This window comes from Carassius gibelio, chromosome B17 (assembly GCF_023724105.1).
Source record: "Carassius gibelio isolate Cgi1373 ecotype wild population from Czech Republic chromosome B17, carGib1.2-hapl.c, whole genome shotgun sequence".
Classification (NCBI taxonomy): domain Eukaryota; kingdom Metazoa; phylum Chordata; class Actinopteri; order Cypriniformes; family Cyprinidae; genus Carassius; species Carassius gibelio.
In genome coordinates, this window is record NC_068412.1 from 5,151,897 (window position 1) to 5,176,501 (window position 24,605).

Here is a 24,605-nt window from a genome sequence, read left to right on the forward strand (position 1 = left end):
CAGACTGGCCACTGACCTCCAGCTTAAGATATTTTGGCCAGTAAGGTATCGCTGTATAAACTATAAGCAATAAGCTGCAGTTTTACTTTGTAAATGTAAAAGTCCTTGTCCTCCTTCTTCCTTTGGTAAATAAAATACTTTATGGAGTTGAATGAATTCATTCTGATTGAGAAATCTGATTGCCAAATTAAGTGATTGGGTTGATATCCACATTTATATATCGCAAGCTTCTGATCGCATTTACTCTTTTGACATCTGCACACTGCATGAATATACAGAATTTCCCGCTGTTGTCGCATGCTGTTTTAAAAAGCACAGGTGATATTAATCTACTTTGGGTTCAAATTAGGCGGTGAACAGCACATGAACGGTTGTGCAGTGTAGAGGTCTACATGCAGGGGCGATTCTAGGATTTTTTCAACTGGGGGGCACAAGAGGGGCCACGATTAATACAGAGGGGCCAATCTTGTGTTGTTTGAACTGTATATCCAAATCATTTCAAGAGTTCAGTAACCTTTAAAATCAGTAATAAACAGTGATACCCTATTATATTTTAATAGCAGTTATTCACTGCTCTAAATAAAAAAAAAATCAAATACAATTTGTATTAACTTTTCACTTTACAAAAGTGAAAGAAAAACTGTAATAAATAAAATAATCCAATGTATGAATAGTGTACAACTCACAAATAATAATAATATAATTTATTTATAATAGCCTTATATAATATATATATATATATAATAGCCTTATTTATATAAATGCAGAATAACATTAATAATTCATAGAAATAAATACACAATTAATTAATTAATATAACTAATATACATTTAATATAATTTCATAATGTTTTTGTTTATTATCCACATCCCATTCAATTTGCATAGCAGCAGTTGCAGTAAATTTGCATTGATGAATAAACAAAATCTACTTATGTCAAGGCTAATTAATCTTGAGCATATTGATTTAAAAATATCATATATCCATACTTTGTTAGAAAGCTACTTGTTCAAAAAGGTAGCTTTAATTTAATATGTAAAATATGTGGATCCTATAAAACAGTTTAGAATAGCTTAATTAGTCCAGTGTTGTTTTAGTATTAGTTATTTATTTTGCTATTTAATCATGCATTAAATAATTATGTATGATTTTTTTGAGAATGTTTCTGGGTGTCATCAAATGACGTTTTGTCAATAACTTCTGTGAAGGGAGGGAGAGAGAGCTTTGCAGGGGCAGACAGCAATCGCGGAGCACCATGGTGATTTAGAACGCCAACTGAATTTATTAGGAATCTACAGACGCAAATAGACTAAAGGTGTAGAAAAATAAAGACCTATATGTGTATTTTGGACTTTTTTTTTTTTCACCACAAGTCTGAAAGAAGACATGTTACTGAAGACAAACAGGCCAAAATCTCAAAATTGACCAGTAAAAAAACCGATGTTTTTGCATGTGTCCAGAGGTGGGTAGAGTACCCAAAAACTTTACTCAAGTAAAAGTAAAAGTAATTCTAGAAATATTTACTCAAGTAAAAGTAAAAGTACTAGTCTTGAATAGTTACTTGAGTAAGAGTAAAAGAGTATCGGATAAAAAAATCTACTCAAGTAGTTAGTTACTAGTTACTTTAGGTCATATATACGGAGCCTATTTTTATTTAGATATATAGATAAATGTATGTAATGTATGTGTGCGTGTGTAAATGTATATATTTCATCAGCCTTTACTCCAATTTATTATAAAACCCTGTCTGTTTACTTAAGTAACAGATATAGGTTTCATGCCATAACATATTTTTAATACGACTGACTTTAACTTTCAATGTTAAATTCACATTTAATATAATGTGATATAAATATTGCTACTAATCTTTCATTGTTCAGAAAGAGAGCAAATAACATTTACATTATTAAAGATAATTTTCACTGACAGTCTAGATTGCAATCACTCTCAGAAACTCCCATTAAAATCACTGAAGCTGTTAACACTGTGAAATCAATATCTTAATTATAGATTCGTACACACATCTGCACTTTGTTGTTTCTGACGAGAGGATTCGCCAGAAAGAGGTATTCAGTCAGTGAGCGAGTGAAGGAAGCACCGGCATTTCAGCGATGACTCATCGGAACACCTCTGATTGGCCATTGCATTCAAAAGAATCGTGTGTGATTGGTTATAATGCGCAGCGCTGTAAAAACACGTCTATCTCTGGCTCAGCGCCAGCAAGCGATCACAGATCTGAATTTAGCAGCTGATGATATGACTTGCTGAACGTACTCGCACCGGTGTGATTGTATTAAAATTAATAAAATCTTAATCGGCTATTTTTTGTCTTTTGGAAGCTGCATTCAACTTGACTCCCCTCTGTTATAAGCCACACACGTACAACAAACTACTGTCATAGTGGTATCGTGTACTGTAATCGAATGTAGCCCAAGTTATTACCTGTTAAACAGTAGACAGCACACACGTTCATCTAATAAGGATCTCCATCGCAAGCAAATAATAGCCTTTGCAGATTTGCTTTCAATTCAGTGCAGTTCCATAGCCACGTTTTCAACGCTGCTGATGATCTTAAACGTTACAACTCTGAGTGAACCGCTTCAGACGCTCAGCGCGTTGCTTCAGGGAACTAAACGACTCCTTCAAACTGATTCATGAACCAATTCACTTGTTTGCCAATTGGTTTGATCAAGCCTTTGAACAGAATTGACTCAAAAGAATGAATCATTCGCGAATGGGCATCGCTCATTGTCGAGAGAAAAATAGACGGCGCGTTTGGAATAAACTGAAGCATTTATAACATTTATTGCATTAAGATAAAGTAACGAGAGGTGCGTCGCTCACAGTAACGAAGTAAAAGTACAGATTTTTCCCAAAAAATTTACTCAAGTAAGAGTATAAAGTACCCATTTTTAAATATACTCCGAAAAGTATTAGTTACCCCGAAAAATTACTCAAGTAAATTACCCACCTCTGCATGTGTCTCACCCATATAGACTTTTAAAAAAAAAAGTCTTAAGTGTGGAGCGTTAGATAAACATTACACGATTTGTTTCGTCACCTCACTTGAGTGAAAAAAGTCGCTAATCGACTGCATGATTCAATAATGACTTTATTAGAATTGCTATTATAGTTTTTTTTAAAACCATTGCTTTAAATTGTGTTGTTGCCTTTATCGGCTCGTTCGGCCGAAATCGTAACGCAGTAAACCCCTTTTAAATTCAGCATCAGAGGAGCATAGTAAATATAATGATTAGCATCTTGGTCTGCTCTAGGAGATAACATCGTCATCGAACCTGGTCTGTCTAACACCGAAAGACGTTAACGTTAGTACCAAACACTTCTTGCACTGCAACAACTCGCTAATCGAAAAACATCAGCTATTTAAAATAGGTGCTTTTTTTTTGGAAAACAGCAGCTCGCTATTCTTAGTCCTCGTTGAGAAGCATCGCGACTCAATCATGAGTTATTTACTAAACTGAAAGATTATAATTTGAATTTGTGAGTGACAGACAAGTAGAAATGTGGGGGCACACTGGGGGGCCAATCAGTTTTCAGGAGGGGCCAGTGCCCCCATGGCCCCTCCCCTGGCTACGCCACTGTCTACATGGGTCCCAAAATTTGCACCCTAACCCGAAGAGACCCGTAAATGTGCTTCCCTGAACTGACCCAGACCTGTGTATTATTTTGAAAGTTGGACCCGCCCGTGCAGAACCGGGAAATGTCAAAAATGTACTACCCGGAATCAGACTGTCAATTATTTGAAAGCTGGACCCGAACCTGGCCAGGAAGACACAAATCCGACTGGACCTGATCGGCACATATTCCACAGCAAAATTCTATTAACAAGTCGATAAACAAGTTGTGAAAATTAAACTTTTTATCTTACCTAATGTAAGAAGCCTTCTCCCTTGTACCTGACTGTGATGCACACAGTCTTCCTCGCAAAGAAAGTTCCATCCATGTTTTTCCTCTCTTGCCAATTGAAAAGCTTAATCCACTTATTATTCCAGCTTCAAAAGTCTACTTGCTGTCACGGTGACGGATGACAAATGCGACTTTGCAGTTTTGCTTTTTTTTTAGCTCTAGTCTACTTGCATAATTTAGACGGTTTGCCCATTTGGATAATAACGATTGCTCATCCAGTGCCATGACTGCTGACGTTAGCTTTAATTATTTGCGATTATCTTTGTGCTCTCTGAGACGAGTCTGAGCAAAAAAAAAAAAAAAAATTATATAACAAGAAGATGATTCATTCATAATATTATTACAAAAATTGGTAAAGTGCATAGCAAGGTACCACGGAATAAGTCCCGCCTTCTAAATAAAAAAAAGCCAGTTGTCAAAGGTGAAGTCATTGTATTGTAAAGTCAGCGCATACCTTATTTCAAATTACAAACTCACTTCTTTCTTCCTAATTTTACAAGTTGAAAGTGACAAAACCACAAACGGACAGCGCTGAGTGACTCTGATAACGGCCAGGTGTTCTCCGAGTCTGGTCGACTTGGGTACTGCACACAATGTTAAACAGACCCAGGACCTGAAGTAATTGATTGGGACCTGACCCAGACCCAGCTGAACATTTAAAAAATGGTAAATGTAGTCCTTTGTTGATGAGAGTCTTAAACAAGGACTCTGGTGGAATGTTGTCCTGCTCCACTTTACAGATGCTGAGTGAAAGGGGAGTTTTATAATGATGGGATACTTATTCATTACACTTTATTCACCAGGGAGAACAGCTCGATCTGCGTGTCATACGTCATTATGCTATTTCTACATCATTGCGGATGCACAGTTCTTTCCAGTTTCGGTCTTCAATCCAGTCAAGTGTTTACATGTTCTCTCGCTCGAATTACAAAAGGCCTAATCAAAATTTTAGTTGGATCTGGCAAATACAATCTGATTGACGTTAGTAGGGTCCATGTAAACGCAGCTAGTGAGAACTTCCAGCAGATCCTCCCTCATCACAGGCCAAAAGGCTTTATAAAACTCAACTGGGATTCCATCTATCCCAGGAGCCTTGCCATTCTCCATGCTTTGGAGAGCTTCATGCAGTTCTCTGAGGCTTAAGCCCTCTTGAGTGCTGCATTAGAATCTTCAGAGACCTTCGGCAGTTCCTCAGAAAACTGTTCAACAAACTGATTTTCATTGTCTTCTCAACTTCTAAGCTTTTCATAAAAAACATGTGCTTCTTTCTGAAATTCAATAGGGTCTGATATCAGATAATCGGTCAACTCTAAGATCTAATTATATATTTTGTGAAAACTATTTTTTTTTTTTCATTCCTAAATGAAATGAATTCCTAAAATAATTTAAACTTGTCTTTAAAATGTGCATCACTTAAAGGGTTAATTCAGCCAAAAAATTACTCACCCTGAAGTCATCCTAGGTGTATATGACTTTCTTCTTTTAGAAGAATTCGGTTGGAGTTACTTAAAAAATTGTATTTGATCTTTTGATCTTTGAAGCTGACCTCATACGTCATTCCCCCGGATCTGCTTATGATTTACAACTGTGAGCTCAAACTAGATTAAAGTGATTATTGCATTTTGAATATGGATATTTTTCGTTCAAAAACGCATTGATTCGCTACAGAAGGCCTTTGTTCACCCCTCAGAGCCGTGCGAGACACTTTTTTTCAATGGATGCACTTTGTATTAAACTTATCATGGACCGATGAAGTGCAACACCCACTAAGTTGCATCATACGGCTTGAAAGACGAAAGACAATATTTTTAAATAACTTAAATGGAATTCATCTGAAAGAAGAAAGTTATTTACACCTTTTTTTAAGTTTAAAGTTTCTGTACATATGACTAGACTATGATCAGAAAACCAAGTTCAGAAAAGAAGTTCTTAAAAATACTAAAATGGTGCTTAAAACAATGGAATCTGTCTAATCTCGCGAATGACAACATGTTATAACGGGCATGTGCCCATGTGTACGGTTTTAAATTCCTATTTAAACTCCTCCATACATCATATAAATCATAAGATTCAATCATCTGAATAGGTCATTGTAACAAAGTTTGTAGTTTGGGGAAAAGGAGGCGGGAACCGGCCAGAGTTTAAACATAATTTAATAGTAATAAAATAAATGAAACTTAAAAAAGCACGACAGCCCCTCACGGATGAATCCCACACACAGACAAAACCAAAACACAAAATAAAGTCTAGGCCTGGTCCACTTGCACTGTCATCACTCCTCCTTTTATCCTTCTGGAGCTCCTCTGTGGGACTCGAGACCGGTGAGTGGTGCTGGTGAGTGGTCCCCAAGCATATATGGTTCTATATGAATAAGGCACTCTATCAGTTAAGCTACTGGTGGATGGCCTGGGTTCAGCTTGGACTGGGTCAGGAACATTATCTCTTGTTCCTTCATTTCTGACTTGCACACCGTTTTCACTTAAGGTATCTTGCTTGTTTGTGCAATTTTTGTCTGGACAAACAAGCACGAGATGCCCCATTTTGCCACAGCAAAAGCACTTCATAACATCAGTACTAACAAAGACTGTGTAATCAAACTCATCAACTCAAAATTTCAGATTCAGGTTAAGCTCAGTTCAGCTCATGTTCAATCAAGTCTGACTTACTTCCGAGAGCTTTTTATTTTTATTTTTTTAGGACTAACTATCTTTCCAAAACATGACAGTTCTTTAATGAACGGGTGGAACATTAGACAAGTTTCTTTCTTAGCATGGGTAGAAAGGGGAAACAATGGGGTAAACAAACCACTAATTACTACTCTTTTTCCACAACTTCATTTGATTTCTCAACTGAATTCAAAAACAAAACAGTAGCGTTACTCATTCTAGATACTGCTAAAATCCTCAATGGCCATAATGCACTCGTCCACATTTACCACAGACACCACTATCACCATGGCCCAGTGTGAGAGATTTCAAACTAGTGCTTGTGTTTTGGGCTGCCATGCTTCCTGGTGATGCACTGGTTGGCGATGCCCAACAAACTCCTCAAGGAAACCAATTTTTGTTACACCACAGATATCATGACGCTGAAAAGCGCTTGTTGGAAAACCTGAAATGTTAAAGGTATCTCACAGAGCTGCAGAGGACATTGACAAAAACAGATTTTGTCATGTCACTACACTGCCATCTAGTGTATGGCAGCACTCTGATTTCTGTCTCCATCTAGTTCTGCAGTTTCCCTTTTTATCTTCATACCAGCAAAGTCCAGCTGTATGTCTGTCTGTCTGTCTGTCTATCTATCTATCCATCCATCCATCCATCCATCCGTCCAGTAAATCAGCACATTAGCATGATTTCTAGAGGGTCATATAACACTGAAGACTGGAGTTATGATGCTGAAAATTCAGCTTTGTATCAAGGGAATAAAACGCATTTTAAAATGCTTTCAAATAAAAACCTTTTATTATATTGTAAGAATACTTCACAATATACTCTGAGTAGTAACCATCATTTGGAGATCATTGAAGGTTCTCAGGGTTTGAAACATGTATCAAAACCATTTGAATTAATGATACTGAAATGAGAAAATGTAAGTGGTTCAAAATTATTATCTAATGCAAGAGATTTTGGTAAAAATCTAACAGGTCTCTTTCTCTCTCTGTTTTTTTTTTCTGGCTTTGTTGTTACAGTCTGATGATCTGGATCCCTTCCAGGACATTTTAGAGGACAGTGCGTATACTACTGATGTTGGCATTCCCAGTCCCAAACCAAAATTTCCTCCTTGCAAAGAAAGCAAAAAGGAGCTTATAACGTAAGCACCACGGGGGTAATGATGTGATCACCCAGTGCACCTGTCTTCACCAGTCTCTTCCTGTTCCTCTTCTCCTCTTCATCTTCTCTTGCTCTCAGCTTTACAGCTCAGCACTACTGCATGCCACATGATTGAACATAAACATAGAGTCAGGACGCCAAGTACGCTGCTTTTTTGAATGCTTTATCGTAAAAAAAAAAAAAAAAAAAAAAAAAATAACATTTAATTTGAGCTGTCTATTGCTCAGCTTCTCTCTAGAATGTGATGAGATTTAGGACTCATACACTCTTGCAGACAGTGAAGCTAAACTGGAAACAATGAACTAGAAACAAAAACATTAGATATTTGGGCAACACTTTGTGTTAACAACCAATCAGAGTTCAGGTTCAACAAGGCTCCAATAGACTGTTACTGGACCAAAAAGGTAATCGAATTAGGGCTGTCAATTTAACAGATTCATTTAATGATTTAAAGATAAACAAATGAAAAAGGAGTGCATTTAATTATACATTAAATCAAGTTAAATTCTTTTTTGTTAGGTCTCAACAAGCATTAATGAAGATATGAAAATGTAAACCAATTGGCAGCCCTAATAAAAATATTTCAGGTCTTTAAAAGTTTGTCCATGTGCCCCTGTAGTGCACACAGATGTGTTGTAATGCTCATGTGGGGACTCGATTGAAGGCTTTTTCTTTTACATTTGGTAATATAATATTTTGTTTCCTTTTTTGTTTTGGATTTTGGCCTTTCATTCTGTCTATTTTTTCTGGAGACAGATGTCCAACACCGGGGTGTGATGGGAGTGGTCATGTAACCGGTCATTACGCCTCACATAGAAGGTGTGACTCCATTCTCTGATGATGGATTCAGTCCAATACAGTTATTGTTTTCAGCTTACTTCAACTATACTGTCAGAAAGTTTGTAGAGACTGCCAACACATGTTAAACCTTTGAATATTTCTCCAGGGATAAGTGCTAATTTCAAGAGTAAAAAAATACTTTGCTATTCAGAGGGTTAAAATATAGATCAAAACTCCCCTCCACTTACACCATGGCTTTATCGCATTCGCAGGGTTTTCTGAGTGAATTATGTCTGTATGTGTTTGTTGTTCAGTATTAGAAACAAGTCCGAACCACTGACATCTGCATATGCAATCTTTAGTCTTTCAGGCTGTCCTTTAGCAGATAAAAGCATTCGGAGTATGATCGCCACCAACTCACAAGAACTCAAGTAAGGATCAAACTGTTGTTTTCAAAAAAATAATAATAATGTTATCCCACTTCAGACCTAAAGCACCAGGTCCATAGCTGCCATAGATAATGAGATACAACATCAGGGATATAAACCACAAATTTGGATTAATGATCAACAAATGTGAGTTTATTATCAATAGTTTATTCTTGAAATATTACTTTAATCATTATGTGATTACAGCTTACTAAGCACCAATAGTTATGTATCATGTCTACCATGCTTGATTTTTTTTTCAACAGAGACAGCGAGTCACAGTAAGTTTAAAAAATAAAATAAAGTTGTTCCATCCCTATTAATAATCACCTTAGGTGTGACATATCATCGTGTCACACCATACTTTTTACTGATAACTGTTGCTTTTATCCCCACGATAGAGTTGACCTGTTGAGCTGCCATTGTAAAACAGGAAGTACACTTAAACATAAACATCCTTAAACATAAAACAGGGCAAACGAGACAAATTATAATGGTAGTCAAATAATAAAAGTATTTTATTGTGAATGTAATGAATGCACTGCCTCAGGCTTTGACGTTTCTTTCATAGATTTCAATAAGATTTACCTTTATTTAACAAATCATGAGGACTTTTCTTTGGAAAGTTTGTAGAAAGGCTGTTGTGTGGGGTAATATTTATATTTCTGAAGATGCTGCATCAGTGTGTTTTCATCAGGGCTGCTCTTTTGCATGCTGGGCAGTAACAGGGTGTATTTCTGTCCCAGGTGCCCGACCCCGGGCTGTGATGGCTCGGGACATATCACTGGCAACTACGCTTCACACAGAAGGTACTGTGCATGCAGACCCTTGTTTAACAAAAAAAAAAAAAAAAAAAAAAAACTATTTGCATTTAAAGGGGGGGTGAAATGCTCGTTTTCACTCAATATCCTGTTAATCTTGAGTACCTATAGAGTAGTACTGCATCCTTCATAACTCCAAAAAGTCTTTAGTTTTATTATATTCATAAGAGAAAGATAGTCTGTACTGATTTTTCCTGGAAAAACACGACCGGCTGGAGGTGTGACGTGTGGGCGGAGCTAAAGAATCACGAGCGCCGGTAGGCTTTTGAGTTGAGAGCGTTTGGAAGCTGTGACACAGATCCAGAGGCTGAAATTTAACAAGAGCAGCATCAGCAAATGCGTCTCTATGTGGTATGTAATGAAACTGTATATATTTGCTTAGCGGTTTTGTAAAATGACTAAGCTCCACTTTATGTCGTCTTTTTTTTTTCTGGTTTCTGTTCTTTTGGTAATCTGTGCAGGGTTGTCTTGCCCTGGCAACCAAAAACACACTTCTTTTGTGACATTTGGCGACGCTCTCGCTCTGATCAGTGAAGTCTGTTGTGCTCTCAGTGCTCTGCTATACGGGAGCGCGCGCTCTTCCGGCAGAAGTGCCTCAGGACCCATATAAGGAAATTCCGTTCCATCTAACGTCACACAGAGCCATACTCGAAAAAAACTTCCCGAAACTTGTGACAAACCGGAAGGAGTACTTTTGGAACAGAAATACTCCTTCAAACATACAACTTAATTTTTGAAACTTTGTCCATGTTTAGCATGTGAATCCAACTCTTTAACAGTGTAAAAAACTCAGTATGCATGAAATAGCATTTCACCCCCCCTTTAAAGGTTCACTTAATTAAACGTTTGACTTCAGAACACATGTAAAAACAAATATGTACACTTATTTTGATGCGAACATTAAAGCACATGTTTAATATTTGATTACAATTTAAACTGAAGTTTTATTTGATATTGAATTTAAAGTTAATATATTTTAATGTACTATATCACAACTTTGGCATTACAAATGAATGAATAAATGATGCATTTTATACAAATGTGTAATTGCAAATTGATTTAAATAAGAGTTTCAATAGAAATTACAATAAAGTATATTTTATGATTCCATAAATGTTTGTAAGTACATTAAGAAGTTTGCTTTAACCATAAGCAAATAATTACACAATTACATATTAAAAAATTTACTTAAATGTTAAGTATGTCAAAAGCTCTCAAAAGTTCAGCTAAATGCATTTATTATAAGTTTAAACCATGATACATTTTAAACAACATGCAGCGAAGGGTCTGAAAACCTTGCATTTAGTTCTCTTCTCACTTTTGAAGCATTTATTTCCATAATAAGTACTCTTTTAAGTAGGCTAAAGTGTATTCATTTTCATAATGGCTGAGGTAACGACAGTTTTTCCTCAGTTTGTCAGGATGCCCACGGGCTCGGAAGACTGGAATAAAGATAACACACAGTAAAGAAGACAAGGAAGACCAGGAGCCGATCAGGTACAGACTCGCTGCCTTTAAAAAGCAATAACTAAATCTGAATTCACCCCTGCTATAAAGTGACATCAAGACCGGATGTGAATATTTAAGATAGTGCTTGCCAACTCCATTTAATAGACTATTCACAGCAAAGGTTCATCAGATACAATTGTTTTAAATTAATATAAAAAAACGTAATTCTAAAACTCAAGTTAAAGATCAAGTTAAAGATAAGAGTAGGTAAGGTAGGCAATAGTTAACACTTCACAGTAAAACTCCATCAGTGCTAACCATTAACTAACTATTTTTTTTCTACAGGATTTATACATCTTTGTTAATGTTAGTAACTAAAAATACAAGTATTAACATAAAACTATAACTTATTTTACAATTAGGTTAACCTCAGGAAGTACTTAGGTAATAAAATGCACCATTCAGGTATAAAATACTCTTTTAGGGTAATATTGCTAGACAATATGAGAAAGCAAAAAGTTATATTGAAATATACCTAAGGTACCATAAACCAGCTTCTGCTAGGTGGCGCTAAGCAGTATTTTTCTAGTTGAAACAGTAGATTATGTTTATGTTTTCAGGTGTCCGGTTCCTGGCTGTGACGGTCAGGGTCACATAACGGGCAAATATGCGTCGCACCGCAGCGCGTCCGGCTGTCCTCTAGCGGCCAAACGACAGAAGGACGGCTTTATCAACGGCCCCCAGTTCACGTGGAAGGCTGGGAAGACGGATGGCATGTCGTGTCCCACTCCAGGCTGTGACGGCTCTGGACACGTCAGCGGCAGTTTCCTGACCCACAGAAGGTTGAACCAAACATATCATTTATTTTAAATGTAGTTAAGTCAAACTGAATTAGTATTATTATTATTTTAAAATCTCAGTTAAATATACCTGAAAAGGTAGGCTTATTTGTTAATTTCTTTCATGACTTCATGATTAGCCCATGGGAATCTACTTTACAAACAAGAACAAGACCATGATGTTCAGAATCTGCAAACATTATAGATTTATACACTAACAGAAAATCATGCGCTGATGGTAGCAATGCTTTCAGGGGTGTGCTGAGAATGGAAAACTGTGTACTGCATGCTGTGTTGCTGTGCATACTATTTTTGTTTAGCATACTGTAGTATACAATGTGTACTATAGTATTTTTGTTTGAGTATTACATGCATAAAGGAAATGCATACTGTGCAAGTGAATAGTAAACATACTGCATACAGACCTAAGAGAAGTATGATAGTGTTATTCTAAACAGAACTAGCCAATGTTCAGGACAGAGTGCCACCTGGTGCTGTGTCAGTGCTGTAGCAGGTGCATTCATAACAACATACTGTATAGTGATTAAAACTTCTGCAAAGAATATTTTTATTATAATATAATACTTTTTTTTATTAAGGATTATTTAATAAATGGAAAGTTCAAAATAACAGCATGTATTTAATATGGAAATATTTTGTAAACATTATAAACAAACTTTTACTTTCAAAATTAAATGTGTTATTGCTGAACAAAAATATTAATTTATTAAATTAAAAAAAAAAATCTTAGTGAATAAATACCAACTTTTTAGATATCAAAAGTGTTAATAATTCATATTTCATGTTCTGTTGTTTTTACAGTCTCTCTGGTTGCCCACGTGCCACAGCAGCAATGAAGAAAGCCAGACTCTCAGGAGTGGAGATGCTCACAATAAAACAGCAAACAAGCAATGGTAAAAAAAAAAAAAAAAAAAAAAAGATTAGTTTGAAAGTCTCACATTAGACTCAGTCACATTAGCTCAGTCACCAGTAACCAAGATTTCTCTGTTTGTCCAGGTTTAGATTGTGATGAAGATGTTAAACAGCTGGATGAAGACATGAAAGATTTCAATGAATCAAATTCACAAGTGGAAGCGGATATGATCAAACTTAGAACACAGGTAAGAGTGTTTATAGAGTGAGTTTAGTACTCCATACATGAGCATTAACTCAATACTTTACCAGTCAATGTGTGGAAGAATTACGTGTTTTTCTCTTTTTTTTTTTTTTTTTAAGTCTCTTATGCTCACCCAGGCTTCATTAATATATGTTTACAAAAAGTAAAAACAGTAATATTGTACATTTTATTGCAATTTTAAATAACTGTCTTCTATTTGAAAATGTTTTAAAAATGTAATGTATTTCTGTGATCACAGCTGTATTTTCAGCATCATTCCTCCAGTCTTCAGTGTCACGTGATCTTCAGAAATCATTTGATATGCTGATTTGTTGTTTTTTCTGATTATGTTGAAAACAATTGAGCTCTTTCATACTAGGGTTACACTAGTGTTTATACACCATTATTCAGACGTTTTGGGTAAGGAATTTATTTTCTATAATATAATATAACACCAATAATATTTGAGCAGCACACCTGAATATTAGAATGATATCTGAAGGATCATATGACACTGAAGACTCAGCTTTGATCATAGGAATAAATGACATTTTATAATATATACATATATACACATTTTAAACTGTAATAATATTTCACTATATTGCTATTTTTACTGTGTAATTTGATCACACAAATGCAGCTTTAGTGAGCAGAAGAGGCGTCTTTCCAAACCTTTGACCAGAAAAGTATTAACATTTCTCATTTCCATGTTCATGGACAATATCCATATTTACATTGTCATCTAGTTATATATCTGGTGTTATAATCGATACACGTGTATCCATTGCTGTTTGACATGCATGCTGATTTATTATTGATTTATTTTTCTTAAAAGATTGATTAATATATATGTAGTGTGATACTATTCAATTGTTCGAGTTCTACAGGTATGTCTATGACTGTGTGTGTGTGTGTATAATGAACATTTAATGGTACAGTAATGCTGCTGTAAAATGCACTTCCTGTTCAAAATGCCCCTCTTGCCAGGATATTAATCTGAGATGAGCATTGTTAGAAAAATGTCATACATTTTTACTGTTATTCTGATTAAATGATCAAATTAATCACATACTGTACAGTCACATATCATAATTTGCAGAGAAAAGCTCCTAAATAATGAAAGACTTTACATTATTGTAGCAGACAAATGAAAAAGTGTCCACCATGTCAGTATCATTACAGTCAACTTTAACAAACTGTCTAAAGTAGAACTGTCAAAGTTAACTTGTATCCAAAATTTTACTATTGTAAAAACTTTATTTAAAAAAAATAAAAATAATAATGTTTAATACATATTGTGATTAGTGCTGGATGATATGCAAGAAGATAAATAAATAAATAATTCTAGATTTTTTGCTATTTTAACAAGTCAACTATAAAATGTATCTACAGCATGATTCAAGTAACTTTTTCCTCATTAACACTCTAGTTAAAGAAAATTATGTTGTCAACAAATCACTTTTCAAATATCTTTGCAGAAAAGATGCATGATCTACAGATATATCTTGTACAAACTTGTGTTATGCATATTATATGTTCAGAAATAATACATGGAAAATGCTTTACAGTTAGCAAAAGTCAAGGTAATTCAAATTCAAAACGACTGAAGGTATTACACAAGTAGACTGTTATTAACTATAGGCCTAAATGTTCTGTAAAACAATGAACAGCAGTTTTCAGCCTGTCACCCTGATGCAAACATGAAATATCAGACATACAGTTGTTACAGTGGTTCTTTATTCAATTGTGCTGCTTTTCCATTGTTTGTTTCTCTGTAAACATGGACACATTTGACTGTTGTACTCGTGTTTCGTACATAAAACAGCATTATAAAAATGCTCAAGTTAAAAGAAGTTCAACATCCAAAGTCTTGCATTTTTTTCCTGTTCCACTCCCCCCGTCACATCTTTATCAACACAAAATCACATCCTGTATAAACAGCACCTGTGCAATTTTACAGTCCTCGGATATTTTAATTCTGCGCCGCAGTACGTACCAAAAGCAACATAATAAAAACACAGCTATACGTACCTAGATAAACGTAATAAAAATGTGCCAGGGTTCATGCATTGAAACCATGTTTTAGTGATCATTTCTCTTTGAAACCGTTGCGAAATGTTCAGTAAGGTACGTAAAACCGGTGTTACAGAAACACACCCAAAGGTACGTATTTGCCATGAGACTAGGTTGAATTTTAGACATTTATTCAGGGCCTGAATTTCATTTTTGAAAAAGAATTCTCGTCCTGACTGGATTTTTATTTACATTTTTCAAAATAAAATTACATTTTGCACAATACAAGCCTGATTTCATGAGGTGTGTGTTAGGTTCACACATACTCTGTGTGAACCTGGTGTAATGCAGTCCATGTGTGTTAGGTAAGCAGTGCTCCCTGTGCTTTCACACAGGAGTCTGGACGTGGTCCTTGACTGTTTACTATAAACACATAGATTGTTAAACTGTATTAAATCGATCAAGCAAGGGGCAAAACATTTATTTATACTACTATTCTTACATGATCACAGACATTCTAAATGAACGCTTACCAATGACAGAAACAATCCGCTCTACTGCATTTTCTATTGCTTTACATTTTTCGGTTTAAAAAGAATTTTGATTTACTAAGAGTGCCATCTATTATTGCCTTGTTTGTCTAAGTGTTTTTGTCCTTTAAACCTAGCCAAAAAGCCATAGCCTATGTGTTGATTGTGAATCACGGTAGACTAATATGTATTTATGATCGAAGTACTACATTTTCATGTCAATCCATGTTTATATTTACCGCAAACAATGCGCTCTTACTTTAATTCAGTGTTTGAGGAGAGCAAAAGTAGACTCATTGTGGAAACGATCTCTCTGCACTGCTGCAGACGCACCGCTACTGAACACACTGCTGGACCACAACACTGTGTAGTGTGAACGCTTCATGTGTGCAGAACGTTGTAACATTGGCCATTGTGCTATTCTTTGAAACAACAGGGGGTGATGAGGAGTAAGTGTCCTCTAAAACCTTCGGGAATCACTGGTGAGAAGAAGTCATGAGTTAATTAATAACTTATTTAAATACAAACTTTAAACAAACTTAAACTATTGGCTTTATTTGCATCAAACACAAGACAACTTTAAGCAAATGGTGTATAATTAGTATCTAAATTAATTAGAATTCTTTTTTTAAATATAATAAAAATAAAACATTTTAAATACAAATCCTTGGGCAAACTATGCAAAAACAAACAAACAAACACAAACTGTGCATTGTTTTCTGTCAAAAAGCAGCTGATGAAGTTTGAATTTCACATTAAACTGCTTCTGTTTATGTGGAGCTCCGCTGAAAGTTACAAAAAATGCCGTGCACACCGCCACACAAAACGAGTTTGCGTGCACTCAACACCGCAATGACGTCATATTTTCCGTGTGCACCCAAGCGAACTTGCAGACACATCGAATATAAATCAGCCTTCAATCTCCAGAAGCACTGAATGGTTTATACACTGGCAATCAATCAATCAATCAATCAACATTTATTTGTATAGCGCTTTACAACAACTGTCAGGTATCCAAAGTGCTTCACATCATAGAATACAATAAACATCATATCATACAATAAATACATAACAAAAAAGAAAACAGCAAGAGGGAAATTGTGTCACCACTACTATGTATTAAAAGCCATCCTAAACAGGTGGGTTTTAAGTTTAGACCTAAAAAGAGTTTCATCTGCAGTTGTACGGATATCAGGGGGTAACTTGTTCCAAAGTCTTGGGGCAGCAACTGCAAACGCCTGATCACCCCAACGCTTGTACTTTGACCTTGGGACTTCTAAAACCAGTTGATTTGAAGACCGTAACGACCGGCTGTGCTCACGCAGGGTTAAAATCTCACTTATGTACTCCGGTGCTCGGCCATTTAGGGCCTTAAAAACGAACAACAAAATCTTAAAATCTATTCTAAACTGTACTGGAAGCCAGTGTAAGGAATAGAGGACAGGAGTAATGTGTACACGCTTAGGTGTATTTGTTAAAAACCGAGCGGCAGCATTTTGCACAAGTTGAAGTCGTGCAATAGAGCCTTGACTTAAACCTACATAGAGAGCATTACAATAATCCAACCTCGAACTAATAAAAGCATGAATCACCTTTTCTAGATCATGCCTATTAAGAAAAGGCTTAACTTTAGCTAGAAGACGAAGCTGAAAAAAACTCATTTTGACAATATTGCTGATTTGCTTGTCAAATTTCATGTCGCAATCAAAAGTAACCCCTAAATTTCTGACAGCAGGCTTAAGGTATGGAGCCAAAGCCCCCAAAGTCACCGCTGAACCGTTTGGGTTGCCGAAGATGATACACTCCGTTTTTTCATTATTTAAACTAAGAAAATTTTGTGACAACCACATCCTAATATCATCGATACAACTAAGTAGGGAGTCTAGTGAGACATTATCATTCGGTTTTAAAGGCAAATAAATCTGCAAGTCATCAGCATAACAGTGAAAGGATAGATTGTGCTTTCCTATAATACTCCCTAACGGCAACATATATAAAGAAAACAAGATTGGGCCAAGAATTGAACCCTGGGGTACCCCACAAGAAAGAGGAGCAGCCGACGAGGAGCATTCACCAATCATAACAGAGAAGCTCCTATCTGCTAAATAGGAGCTAAACCATTGAAGTGCCAAACCTCGAATGCCCACACAATGCTCAAGACGAGAGAGGAGGACTGCATGGTCCACCGTATCGAACGCTGCTGTGAGGTCCAAAAGCACTAACACAGCAGGACTCCCGGCATCCACAGACAAGGCAATATCATTATGTACTCTTAGCAGTGCAGACTCGGTACTGTGACGTGATCTAAAACCAGACTGAAATTTTTCGAGGACAGAATTTTTCTGCATAAAGGCTTGTAACTGTATAAAAACAACTTTTTCCAAAACCTTTGACAGAAAAGGCAGATGAGAAACTGGTCTAAAGTTAGATAACACTGAAGGGTCAAGATTTGGTTTCTTAAGTAGGGGCCTGACCACAGCATGTTTAAATGCAGCTGGGACACAACCTAGACTAAGACACAAATTAATTAAAGTGAGTAAACTTGACCCAATGGCGGTATTAAAAACTTCTTTCACTATCCTGGCTGGGACAATGTCTAACGGACAGTTGGTGGGTTTCATGTGCTGCACTACCTCAGAAAGCAGTGTAAGTGAAACTGGCTTAAAATCCTCAAAAACAGCAGAAAGCACCGGAGCAGCAGGTACAAACACGTTAAAATTAGCACTGCAGTTTTGCCTGACAGCTGCTACTTTGTCCGTAAAATAACCAAGAAATTTCTCACATGTACTAACTGAAACCTCTGTCGGATCAGAGGTGCATGGATTCAACACAGAGTTAATGGTATTAAATAAAACTCTAGGTTCATGACAACTGCTATTTATGACTGACACTGGCAATAATTAAAAATAATTACATTTATAATTGTTAGTGACAATGCGACTCTGCCTCGATTGTGCAAGTTACAATTCCTGTGTTAATTGTGCAGAGTACATCTAGCTTATAGACAAACGCGATTTATTTTAAAGCCATATGCGCTTTTTAAGAGAAATTCACTTAGGTTACGCTGTTTGTGAAATTATGTCTCACAGAATTAGCTACTTTATAAGTTATTTAATGGGGAAATATGATAGAGCATATCATATTATTCTCTTCATTTAGAAAAATAACTTTAAAATAACTTTATTGGGCTGCTGTTCTTGGTACAGTACATTTAACAAATTTAGCATAATAGTCTGCTACAAACTAGTCCATAGGTGGAAAATTGTAGGAGTCAATTGGAATAATCTAAATGTGTGCATTTATTGAATGATTGTTATATTTTACCAGCTCTGCTTAAACAAACTGCATAAACCAACCTAAGATGCTTCGCTGGTCTTAGCTGATCTCCCAGTCAGGCTGGTTTGATCTTAAACAAGACTTTAACAAGTTGAAAACACGTTCTTCAAATCAGTTCCAAGTTTAGAAGCGTATAAATTCTATCCAAAATTTCCATTCATCTCAACTTTGTAAATACATATTGCAGTCATAATCTTATTTGAATTTCCATCGCTTGCTCACTGAAAGTCATAATTTGTCAAACTCAGTGTTTATTGTTTATGGGGTTTTAAGCTGCATGGCTCGTTCATTTTGTGTTTGGTTTCTTCAACAATGCTGACTGGATGTTTGAGATGAAGCTTATTCTCAGGAAACAATGCCATTTGTGACTTTTTTATTTTTGTATTTCCACAAGTTTACAGCTGAACTTAATGAAGTCACCTTTTCACACCTAAAGCCATTGTGAAAATAGAAGTGTACTTGATTATATCGAGTTTGCACTAGTGTACTTTAGATCTTAATAATAACAATAATGTACTTGCAGGTAATATAATATTAATTAAATAAAAGGCCACATAAGTGAACTTAAAAAAAATATATGGTGACACGTGTTACACATTACATGTATTTAATATTATAATAACAATCATTTTACTATTATAATAACAATAATTATGCATATATGCATGCAAGTAACCCTAAGACAAACCCTAATCCTACCCCTATCCATATAGTAAGTACATGAAGTTAATTGATATTACACAGTACTTAAATGTATCTTTTTTTAAGTCATTTAAAATATATTTTAAATAATTATATTTTATTCATCTTTTGTCATCATTTCAAGAAGTACACTTACTTTGACTAACATACTAAAGCACAAGTACTTGATTATAATTGAAACTGTAGTTTGTTGCTAATATTAAATTTAAAGTTAATATAATTTAAATGTACTAAATTGCACAAGACAATAGATAGATGATGAAATGACATTCAAGATTAACTTAATAGTTGACTGGGTCAAAAAGCATGTTTAAGATAACTGCATTTAATTTAATTTAAATTAAATTGAAACTATACATTTCCATTTAATTGTAGATAATATTTTAAACCTGGTTAAAATAGGTTGTGAATGTATATGCTTATAACTTAAATAGTTAACCATTTGTGCATTATTCAAGGGGGAATTACCTGATCTCGTGCCACTTATTAAATAGGAATAATCAGTGGCTTATCCTTTTTAAATACAACATGTCAATGCAAAACTGTCTACTAGCTGCTTTATCTAGCAGATGTCATCATGTAGCATCACATTACATCACATTATTCAGAGTCAACATCTTTGCGACATCTAAAACAAAACAAAAAGCTTTCCCAGATGTGTCTTAAGTGTTTAGACAGAAGTGGCCAGTTGAGCATGTTATTTGCTGTAAGCTAATATACTTTTGTTTTTACCTCTAGCAATCACTTCACAAAGAGGCTCCAGTTAGACACAACAGCTGTCTACATCAGAGAGTAAGACCACAGTTTAACTGCTACCCTTTCCATGTGACTTCTTGTGTGCTGTGAATACTATATTATGTCAGTCAATATTCAAGTGGCTGAGCGCATGCAGTTGGTGTTAGTCAAGCTGAAATCCATTAATGATTTGTTCTTTCATTCATGTCCACCTGAATAGATTTTGCTGTTCATGCTTACCAACTTTTCACTGAATCAGTTTTTAATAACCATTCAGTCAGCTTCAGTCCTTCATTAGTGAATGCTACCAAATCCAGCGATTTCCATTTAGACTGAATTGAATAAATGATGTTGACATGTGTTGATGTTTACATTGTGTGTGTGTTTTTTTTTTTTTTTAATGAAAGTTTTATTGTGGCTGCAACAAGTTGTTTGAAGCTAAAGAATTCAAATCAGGGTTTGCAAAATTTGTCATTTAAGAATTGGCTTCCTTTTAGTTCACAACTGTCAGTTTGAATTGAATTAAATCCACACATCGGATTCTGAATTGCAATGAAAATTTTACATTTGAAATTAAAGTCACACAAAAGTTTTATGACAAAAACATTCCAATCATAGTTTTGACAAATTATGCTATTATTATATTTCCCTGATACTCAATATGTGCCATTTTCTTTTAATTATTTTAATATTGATTGTAATATTTACTGCTTTAAAACAGTGTGAATTATGAAAACTAAATTGATTGTTAATTGTTGAATGGCCCATGTGGCCATTTATACTGACAGTAAACTGCATTTACAGTTACATTGATTTCTTTGAATTTCAATCCATTTGAAAACTCTCTTCTTGAATTCTTACTACAATTTTGCATCCTGTGAATTGTACACAGGAATAACAACAAATTAAAGAAATTTTGACATAATGAGAATTAGAATTTATGACTAAATTCTCAAAGGTGTATTCCAGAGACTCTTGTTCTGTCACCATCTTCCACATACTGTATTTTATCTGACAGGAGCTTTCCTCTGTGTTTGACAGGAGCCGATGAGCGAACAGAACTTTGACGCATACGTGACCACGCTAACGGACATGTACACGAGTCAAGATCACTATCAGAGTCCAGAGAACAAGGCCCTGCTAGAAAATATAAAACAAGCGGTACAAGGCATTCAAGTCTAGCATCTCAGAACGTTTCTAAAACAAAGTAATACTGAGGAAAGAAGACACTTCCAGAAAAAAAAAATGATAACACTCATATGGGATGCCTCATGCTTTGCTGTTGTAATTTATCAAACAGTGTTAAATTCATGTTCTTTTATAAAGTGTTATGCTGACTAAACATGATTTTTCTTTGGGATTATTTTTCTGGCCTTGCTTTAAAAAAATAATGATCTGCAAAATAGTTTTTGAAAGTATTCAGACTTTGTACGTTTTCATATTGGCTAATGTAATGTGTCTCATCCTTACTGGCTGCTCATAGATGCACCTTTTTAGTGTATATTTTTTAAACAGTAATGCACCCAATACTGAACATTAGTTGATGCTTGCTGAAAGAGTGTAACAAACTGGAAAAAGGTAGCCAGTAAACATTTCTGCTCATCATGAAGATGTTTTGTGCCATTAATGAAATAGCAAGAGTTTCTATTTATCATTAGAAGATTTGTTCTCCCCAAAAATTTGCTGAAAACGTTCCCATCCTCAGGCATCCAAGATGTAGATGAGTTAATTTCTTTTTCAGATTTCGAAAAATTTAGCATTACATCACTCGCTCCCAATGGATCATCTGCAGTGAATGGGAGCCGTCAGAATAAGAGTCCAAAATGCTGAGAAAAAGATCACAATAATCCACAAGTAATCCATTCCAGTCCATCAGTTAACATCTTGTGAAGCCAAAGTCTGCGTGTTTGTAAAACACAAATGCTCAGTGAAAAAGTCATCTTGTCTGAAACATCAGAGAAATATGCAGAGATCCAGCACCCTTTACAAGCCATATAAGTCATAATTCTAAACCCACAGTTCAAAACAAATATGTGGGTGGATTTTGATGCGAGACAACAAAAGGAGAGGAACTTTAATTTGTTTCCAAAAAACATGGATTTTTGTGGATTATTGTGGTGTCTTTATCACCTGTTTGGTCTCTCATTCTGACGGCACCCATTCATTGCAGAGGATCTATTGGTGAGAGAGTGATGGAATGACACATCTCCAAATATGTTTTGGTTAACAAACAAGCCCATCTAACATCTTGGACAGCCTAAAGGTGGGCACAATTTCAGCAAATGTTCATTTTTGGGTGAATAATTTCTTTAATATCAACTATCAATGATGTGGAAAAAGGGTTGGTGTTTAAAAAAAAAAAAAAGATCATATAAATGAAAGCTTATGGTGGAGACCCTGTTACTGCTTAAAAATGCAAAAGGAAATGCTTTGATCATTTGTGGTTTCCTCATTTAATCTGCATCAATGAAATGGCAATAGCAGCTCTAAACATCACGTCGTGATTTGGTCTCTTCTTGAAATAGCAGTAGCCAGAATGGAACTGTCTCAGCAATATATGACTTAACCATGTGTATAAAAAAGAGATGCAATCTATGTGGTGGGTATATGCAATTTCATGTTTGTAAACAGTGGAAGCTACAAAATCTTTTTACTATATGTAAATGATTGATTTTTATATAAATCTTTTAATACAAATGTTTTAAAGGGACAGAAAGGTGAAAATTAGGTTTAGAGACACACAGTACAATGCTCTATGAGTTTCATTTTGTTCCTGTATACAGTGCTGCGCAGGGACACATTTGTTTCCATGCTTGGATGTTTGTACAGTATGGAAACTAAAGCAGAAGGAATAGACAATGAAAACGGGACCTACAGGGTTTTTGCGCCCCACTTTTGTGCCAGAAGACTATTTGCACTTATCCCACCTTGGGTCGATGTGCAATCTCCAGGTGTTTCTTTGGCACAAGGAAGACATGATGACAGACGTTCAGTGGTTTGTGGAGATCAGAGATTACAGGGATTTGAAATATCAATGAGGACAATATCTTTCCGAGAAATATTGTGTGTTTTTAATCAATAATGCTAGTTCGTTAAGTATGTTCTATATCATACAAAATAATCCCCAGCAGCACTTTATGTCTAATCACTGTACAAAATCATTAAAGAGTAGTCAATCAAAATAAAGTGTTTTGAGAAAAAATTCTCCCACTGCAATGGGATCAAGTCAGCGGTAGAGTTCGGGGGTGTTGCGGCATTAAGTGAACCCCTAATTTCCATTGTACTATTAGCTGTAGCAACCTTGTTAATACCTTATTGAAAGCTAATGCAAAGGTGCTTGTACTTCACTGGATCTCGTCCATTGTACTAATCAGTCCTTTTAGGGCTCCATCATTCATGCACAGCATCACATCTGCAGCTTTTTGCCAATAAAGTAATGCTTTCGGTAGAGAAATTGCTAGTATCAGTTTCTGAATCGACTATTGTCATCGGTACAATGGAAATGGGAATTTAAGCACAAACATGCTGCTCATTTATTGCATAATACTTTTTTTTTTTACATATGTGACTAATTAATCAATATAAGATTTAAGAAGTCACATATTCGAATGCTGATTTTTCATATGAATTATTGTGAATTCATGAGTTCATTTATCTGAAATTCTTCATTTCAAGGTTGATTGGTTTAATAATCAATGAAGACAGGATTTTGTATAAACTATTGTGCTCTCTGTGGAACTGGAGTTTGATTTATTTTTGTACGATACAGCATGAATTTGTTTTCATTTTACTATAAATGTGTGAGATCACAGTTACAGTGATTTTCAGTTTTAAATTGTGAAATTTGTACAATATTTGTCATGCTGGATGTTGACACATCATACTCTGAATAAAGAAAATGGTGTTGCCACATAATTGACTAGACATCATCTATGGCTGCAAAATAAGTTGACATAGGCTTCATGAATTAATGTCTCATGTAAATCATGATGAGAAGCATACTATTTCCTTTGATAAAGGAGTTATTTTCTGTATTTCTGGTTTTGTTATTCATTTGAACTTAGCTGACAGCCATGAATTAATAAAAGAGTA

General features: G+C 35.3%; 1 protein-coding gene across 2 annotated transcripts in view; it reads left to right on the top strand.

Moving 5' to 3' along the window:
• myt1lb (myelin transcription factor 1-like, b) overlaps positions 1-24,428 on the top strand; it is a 117,443-nt gene extending 93,015 nt beyond the window's left edge. Inside the window, exons 14-22 of one of the 2 annotated variants that reach the window (XM_052580598.1) lie at positions 7,619-7,740; positions 8,903-8,971; positions 9,715-9,777; positions 11,203-11,286; positions 11,859-12,080; positions 12,900-12,991; positions 13,095-13,198; positions 20,517-20,570; positions 21,555-24,428. In XM_052580598.1, the coding sequence (XP_052436558.1) occupies positions 7,619-7,740; positions 8,903-8,971; positions 9,715-9,777; positions 11,203-11,286; positions 11,859-12,080; positions 12,900-12,991; positions 13,095-13,198; positions 20,517-20,570; positions 21,555-21,695 (951 nt within the window). In that variant the 3' untranslated portion in view covers positions 21,696-24,428. The remainder of the gene's footprint in view (positions 1-7,618; positions 7,741-8,902; positions 8,972-9,714; positions 9,778-11,202; positions 11,287-11,858; positions 12,081-12,899; positions 12,992-13,094; positions 13,199-20,516; positions 20,571-21,554) is intronic. The other variant, XM_052580599.1, reaches the window with a different exon arrangement.
• Positions 24,429-24,605: the final 177 nt, after the last annotated feature.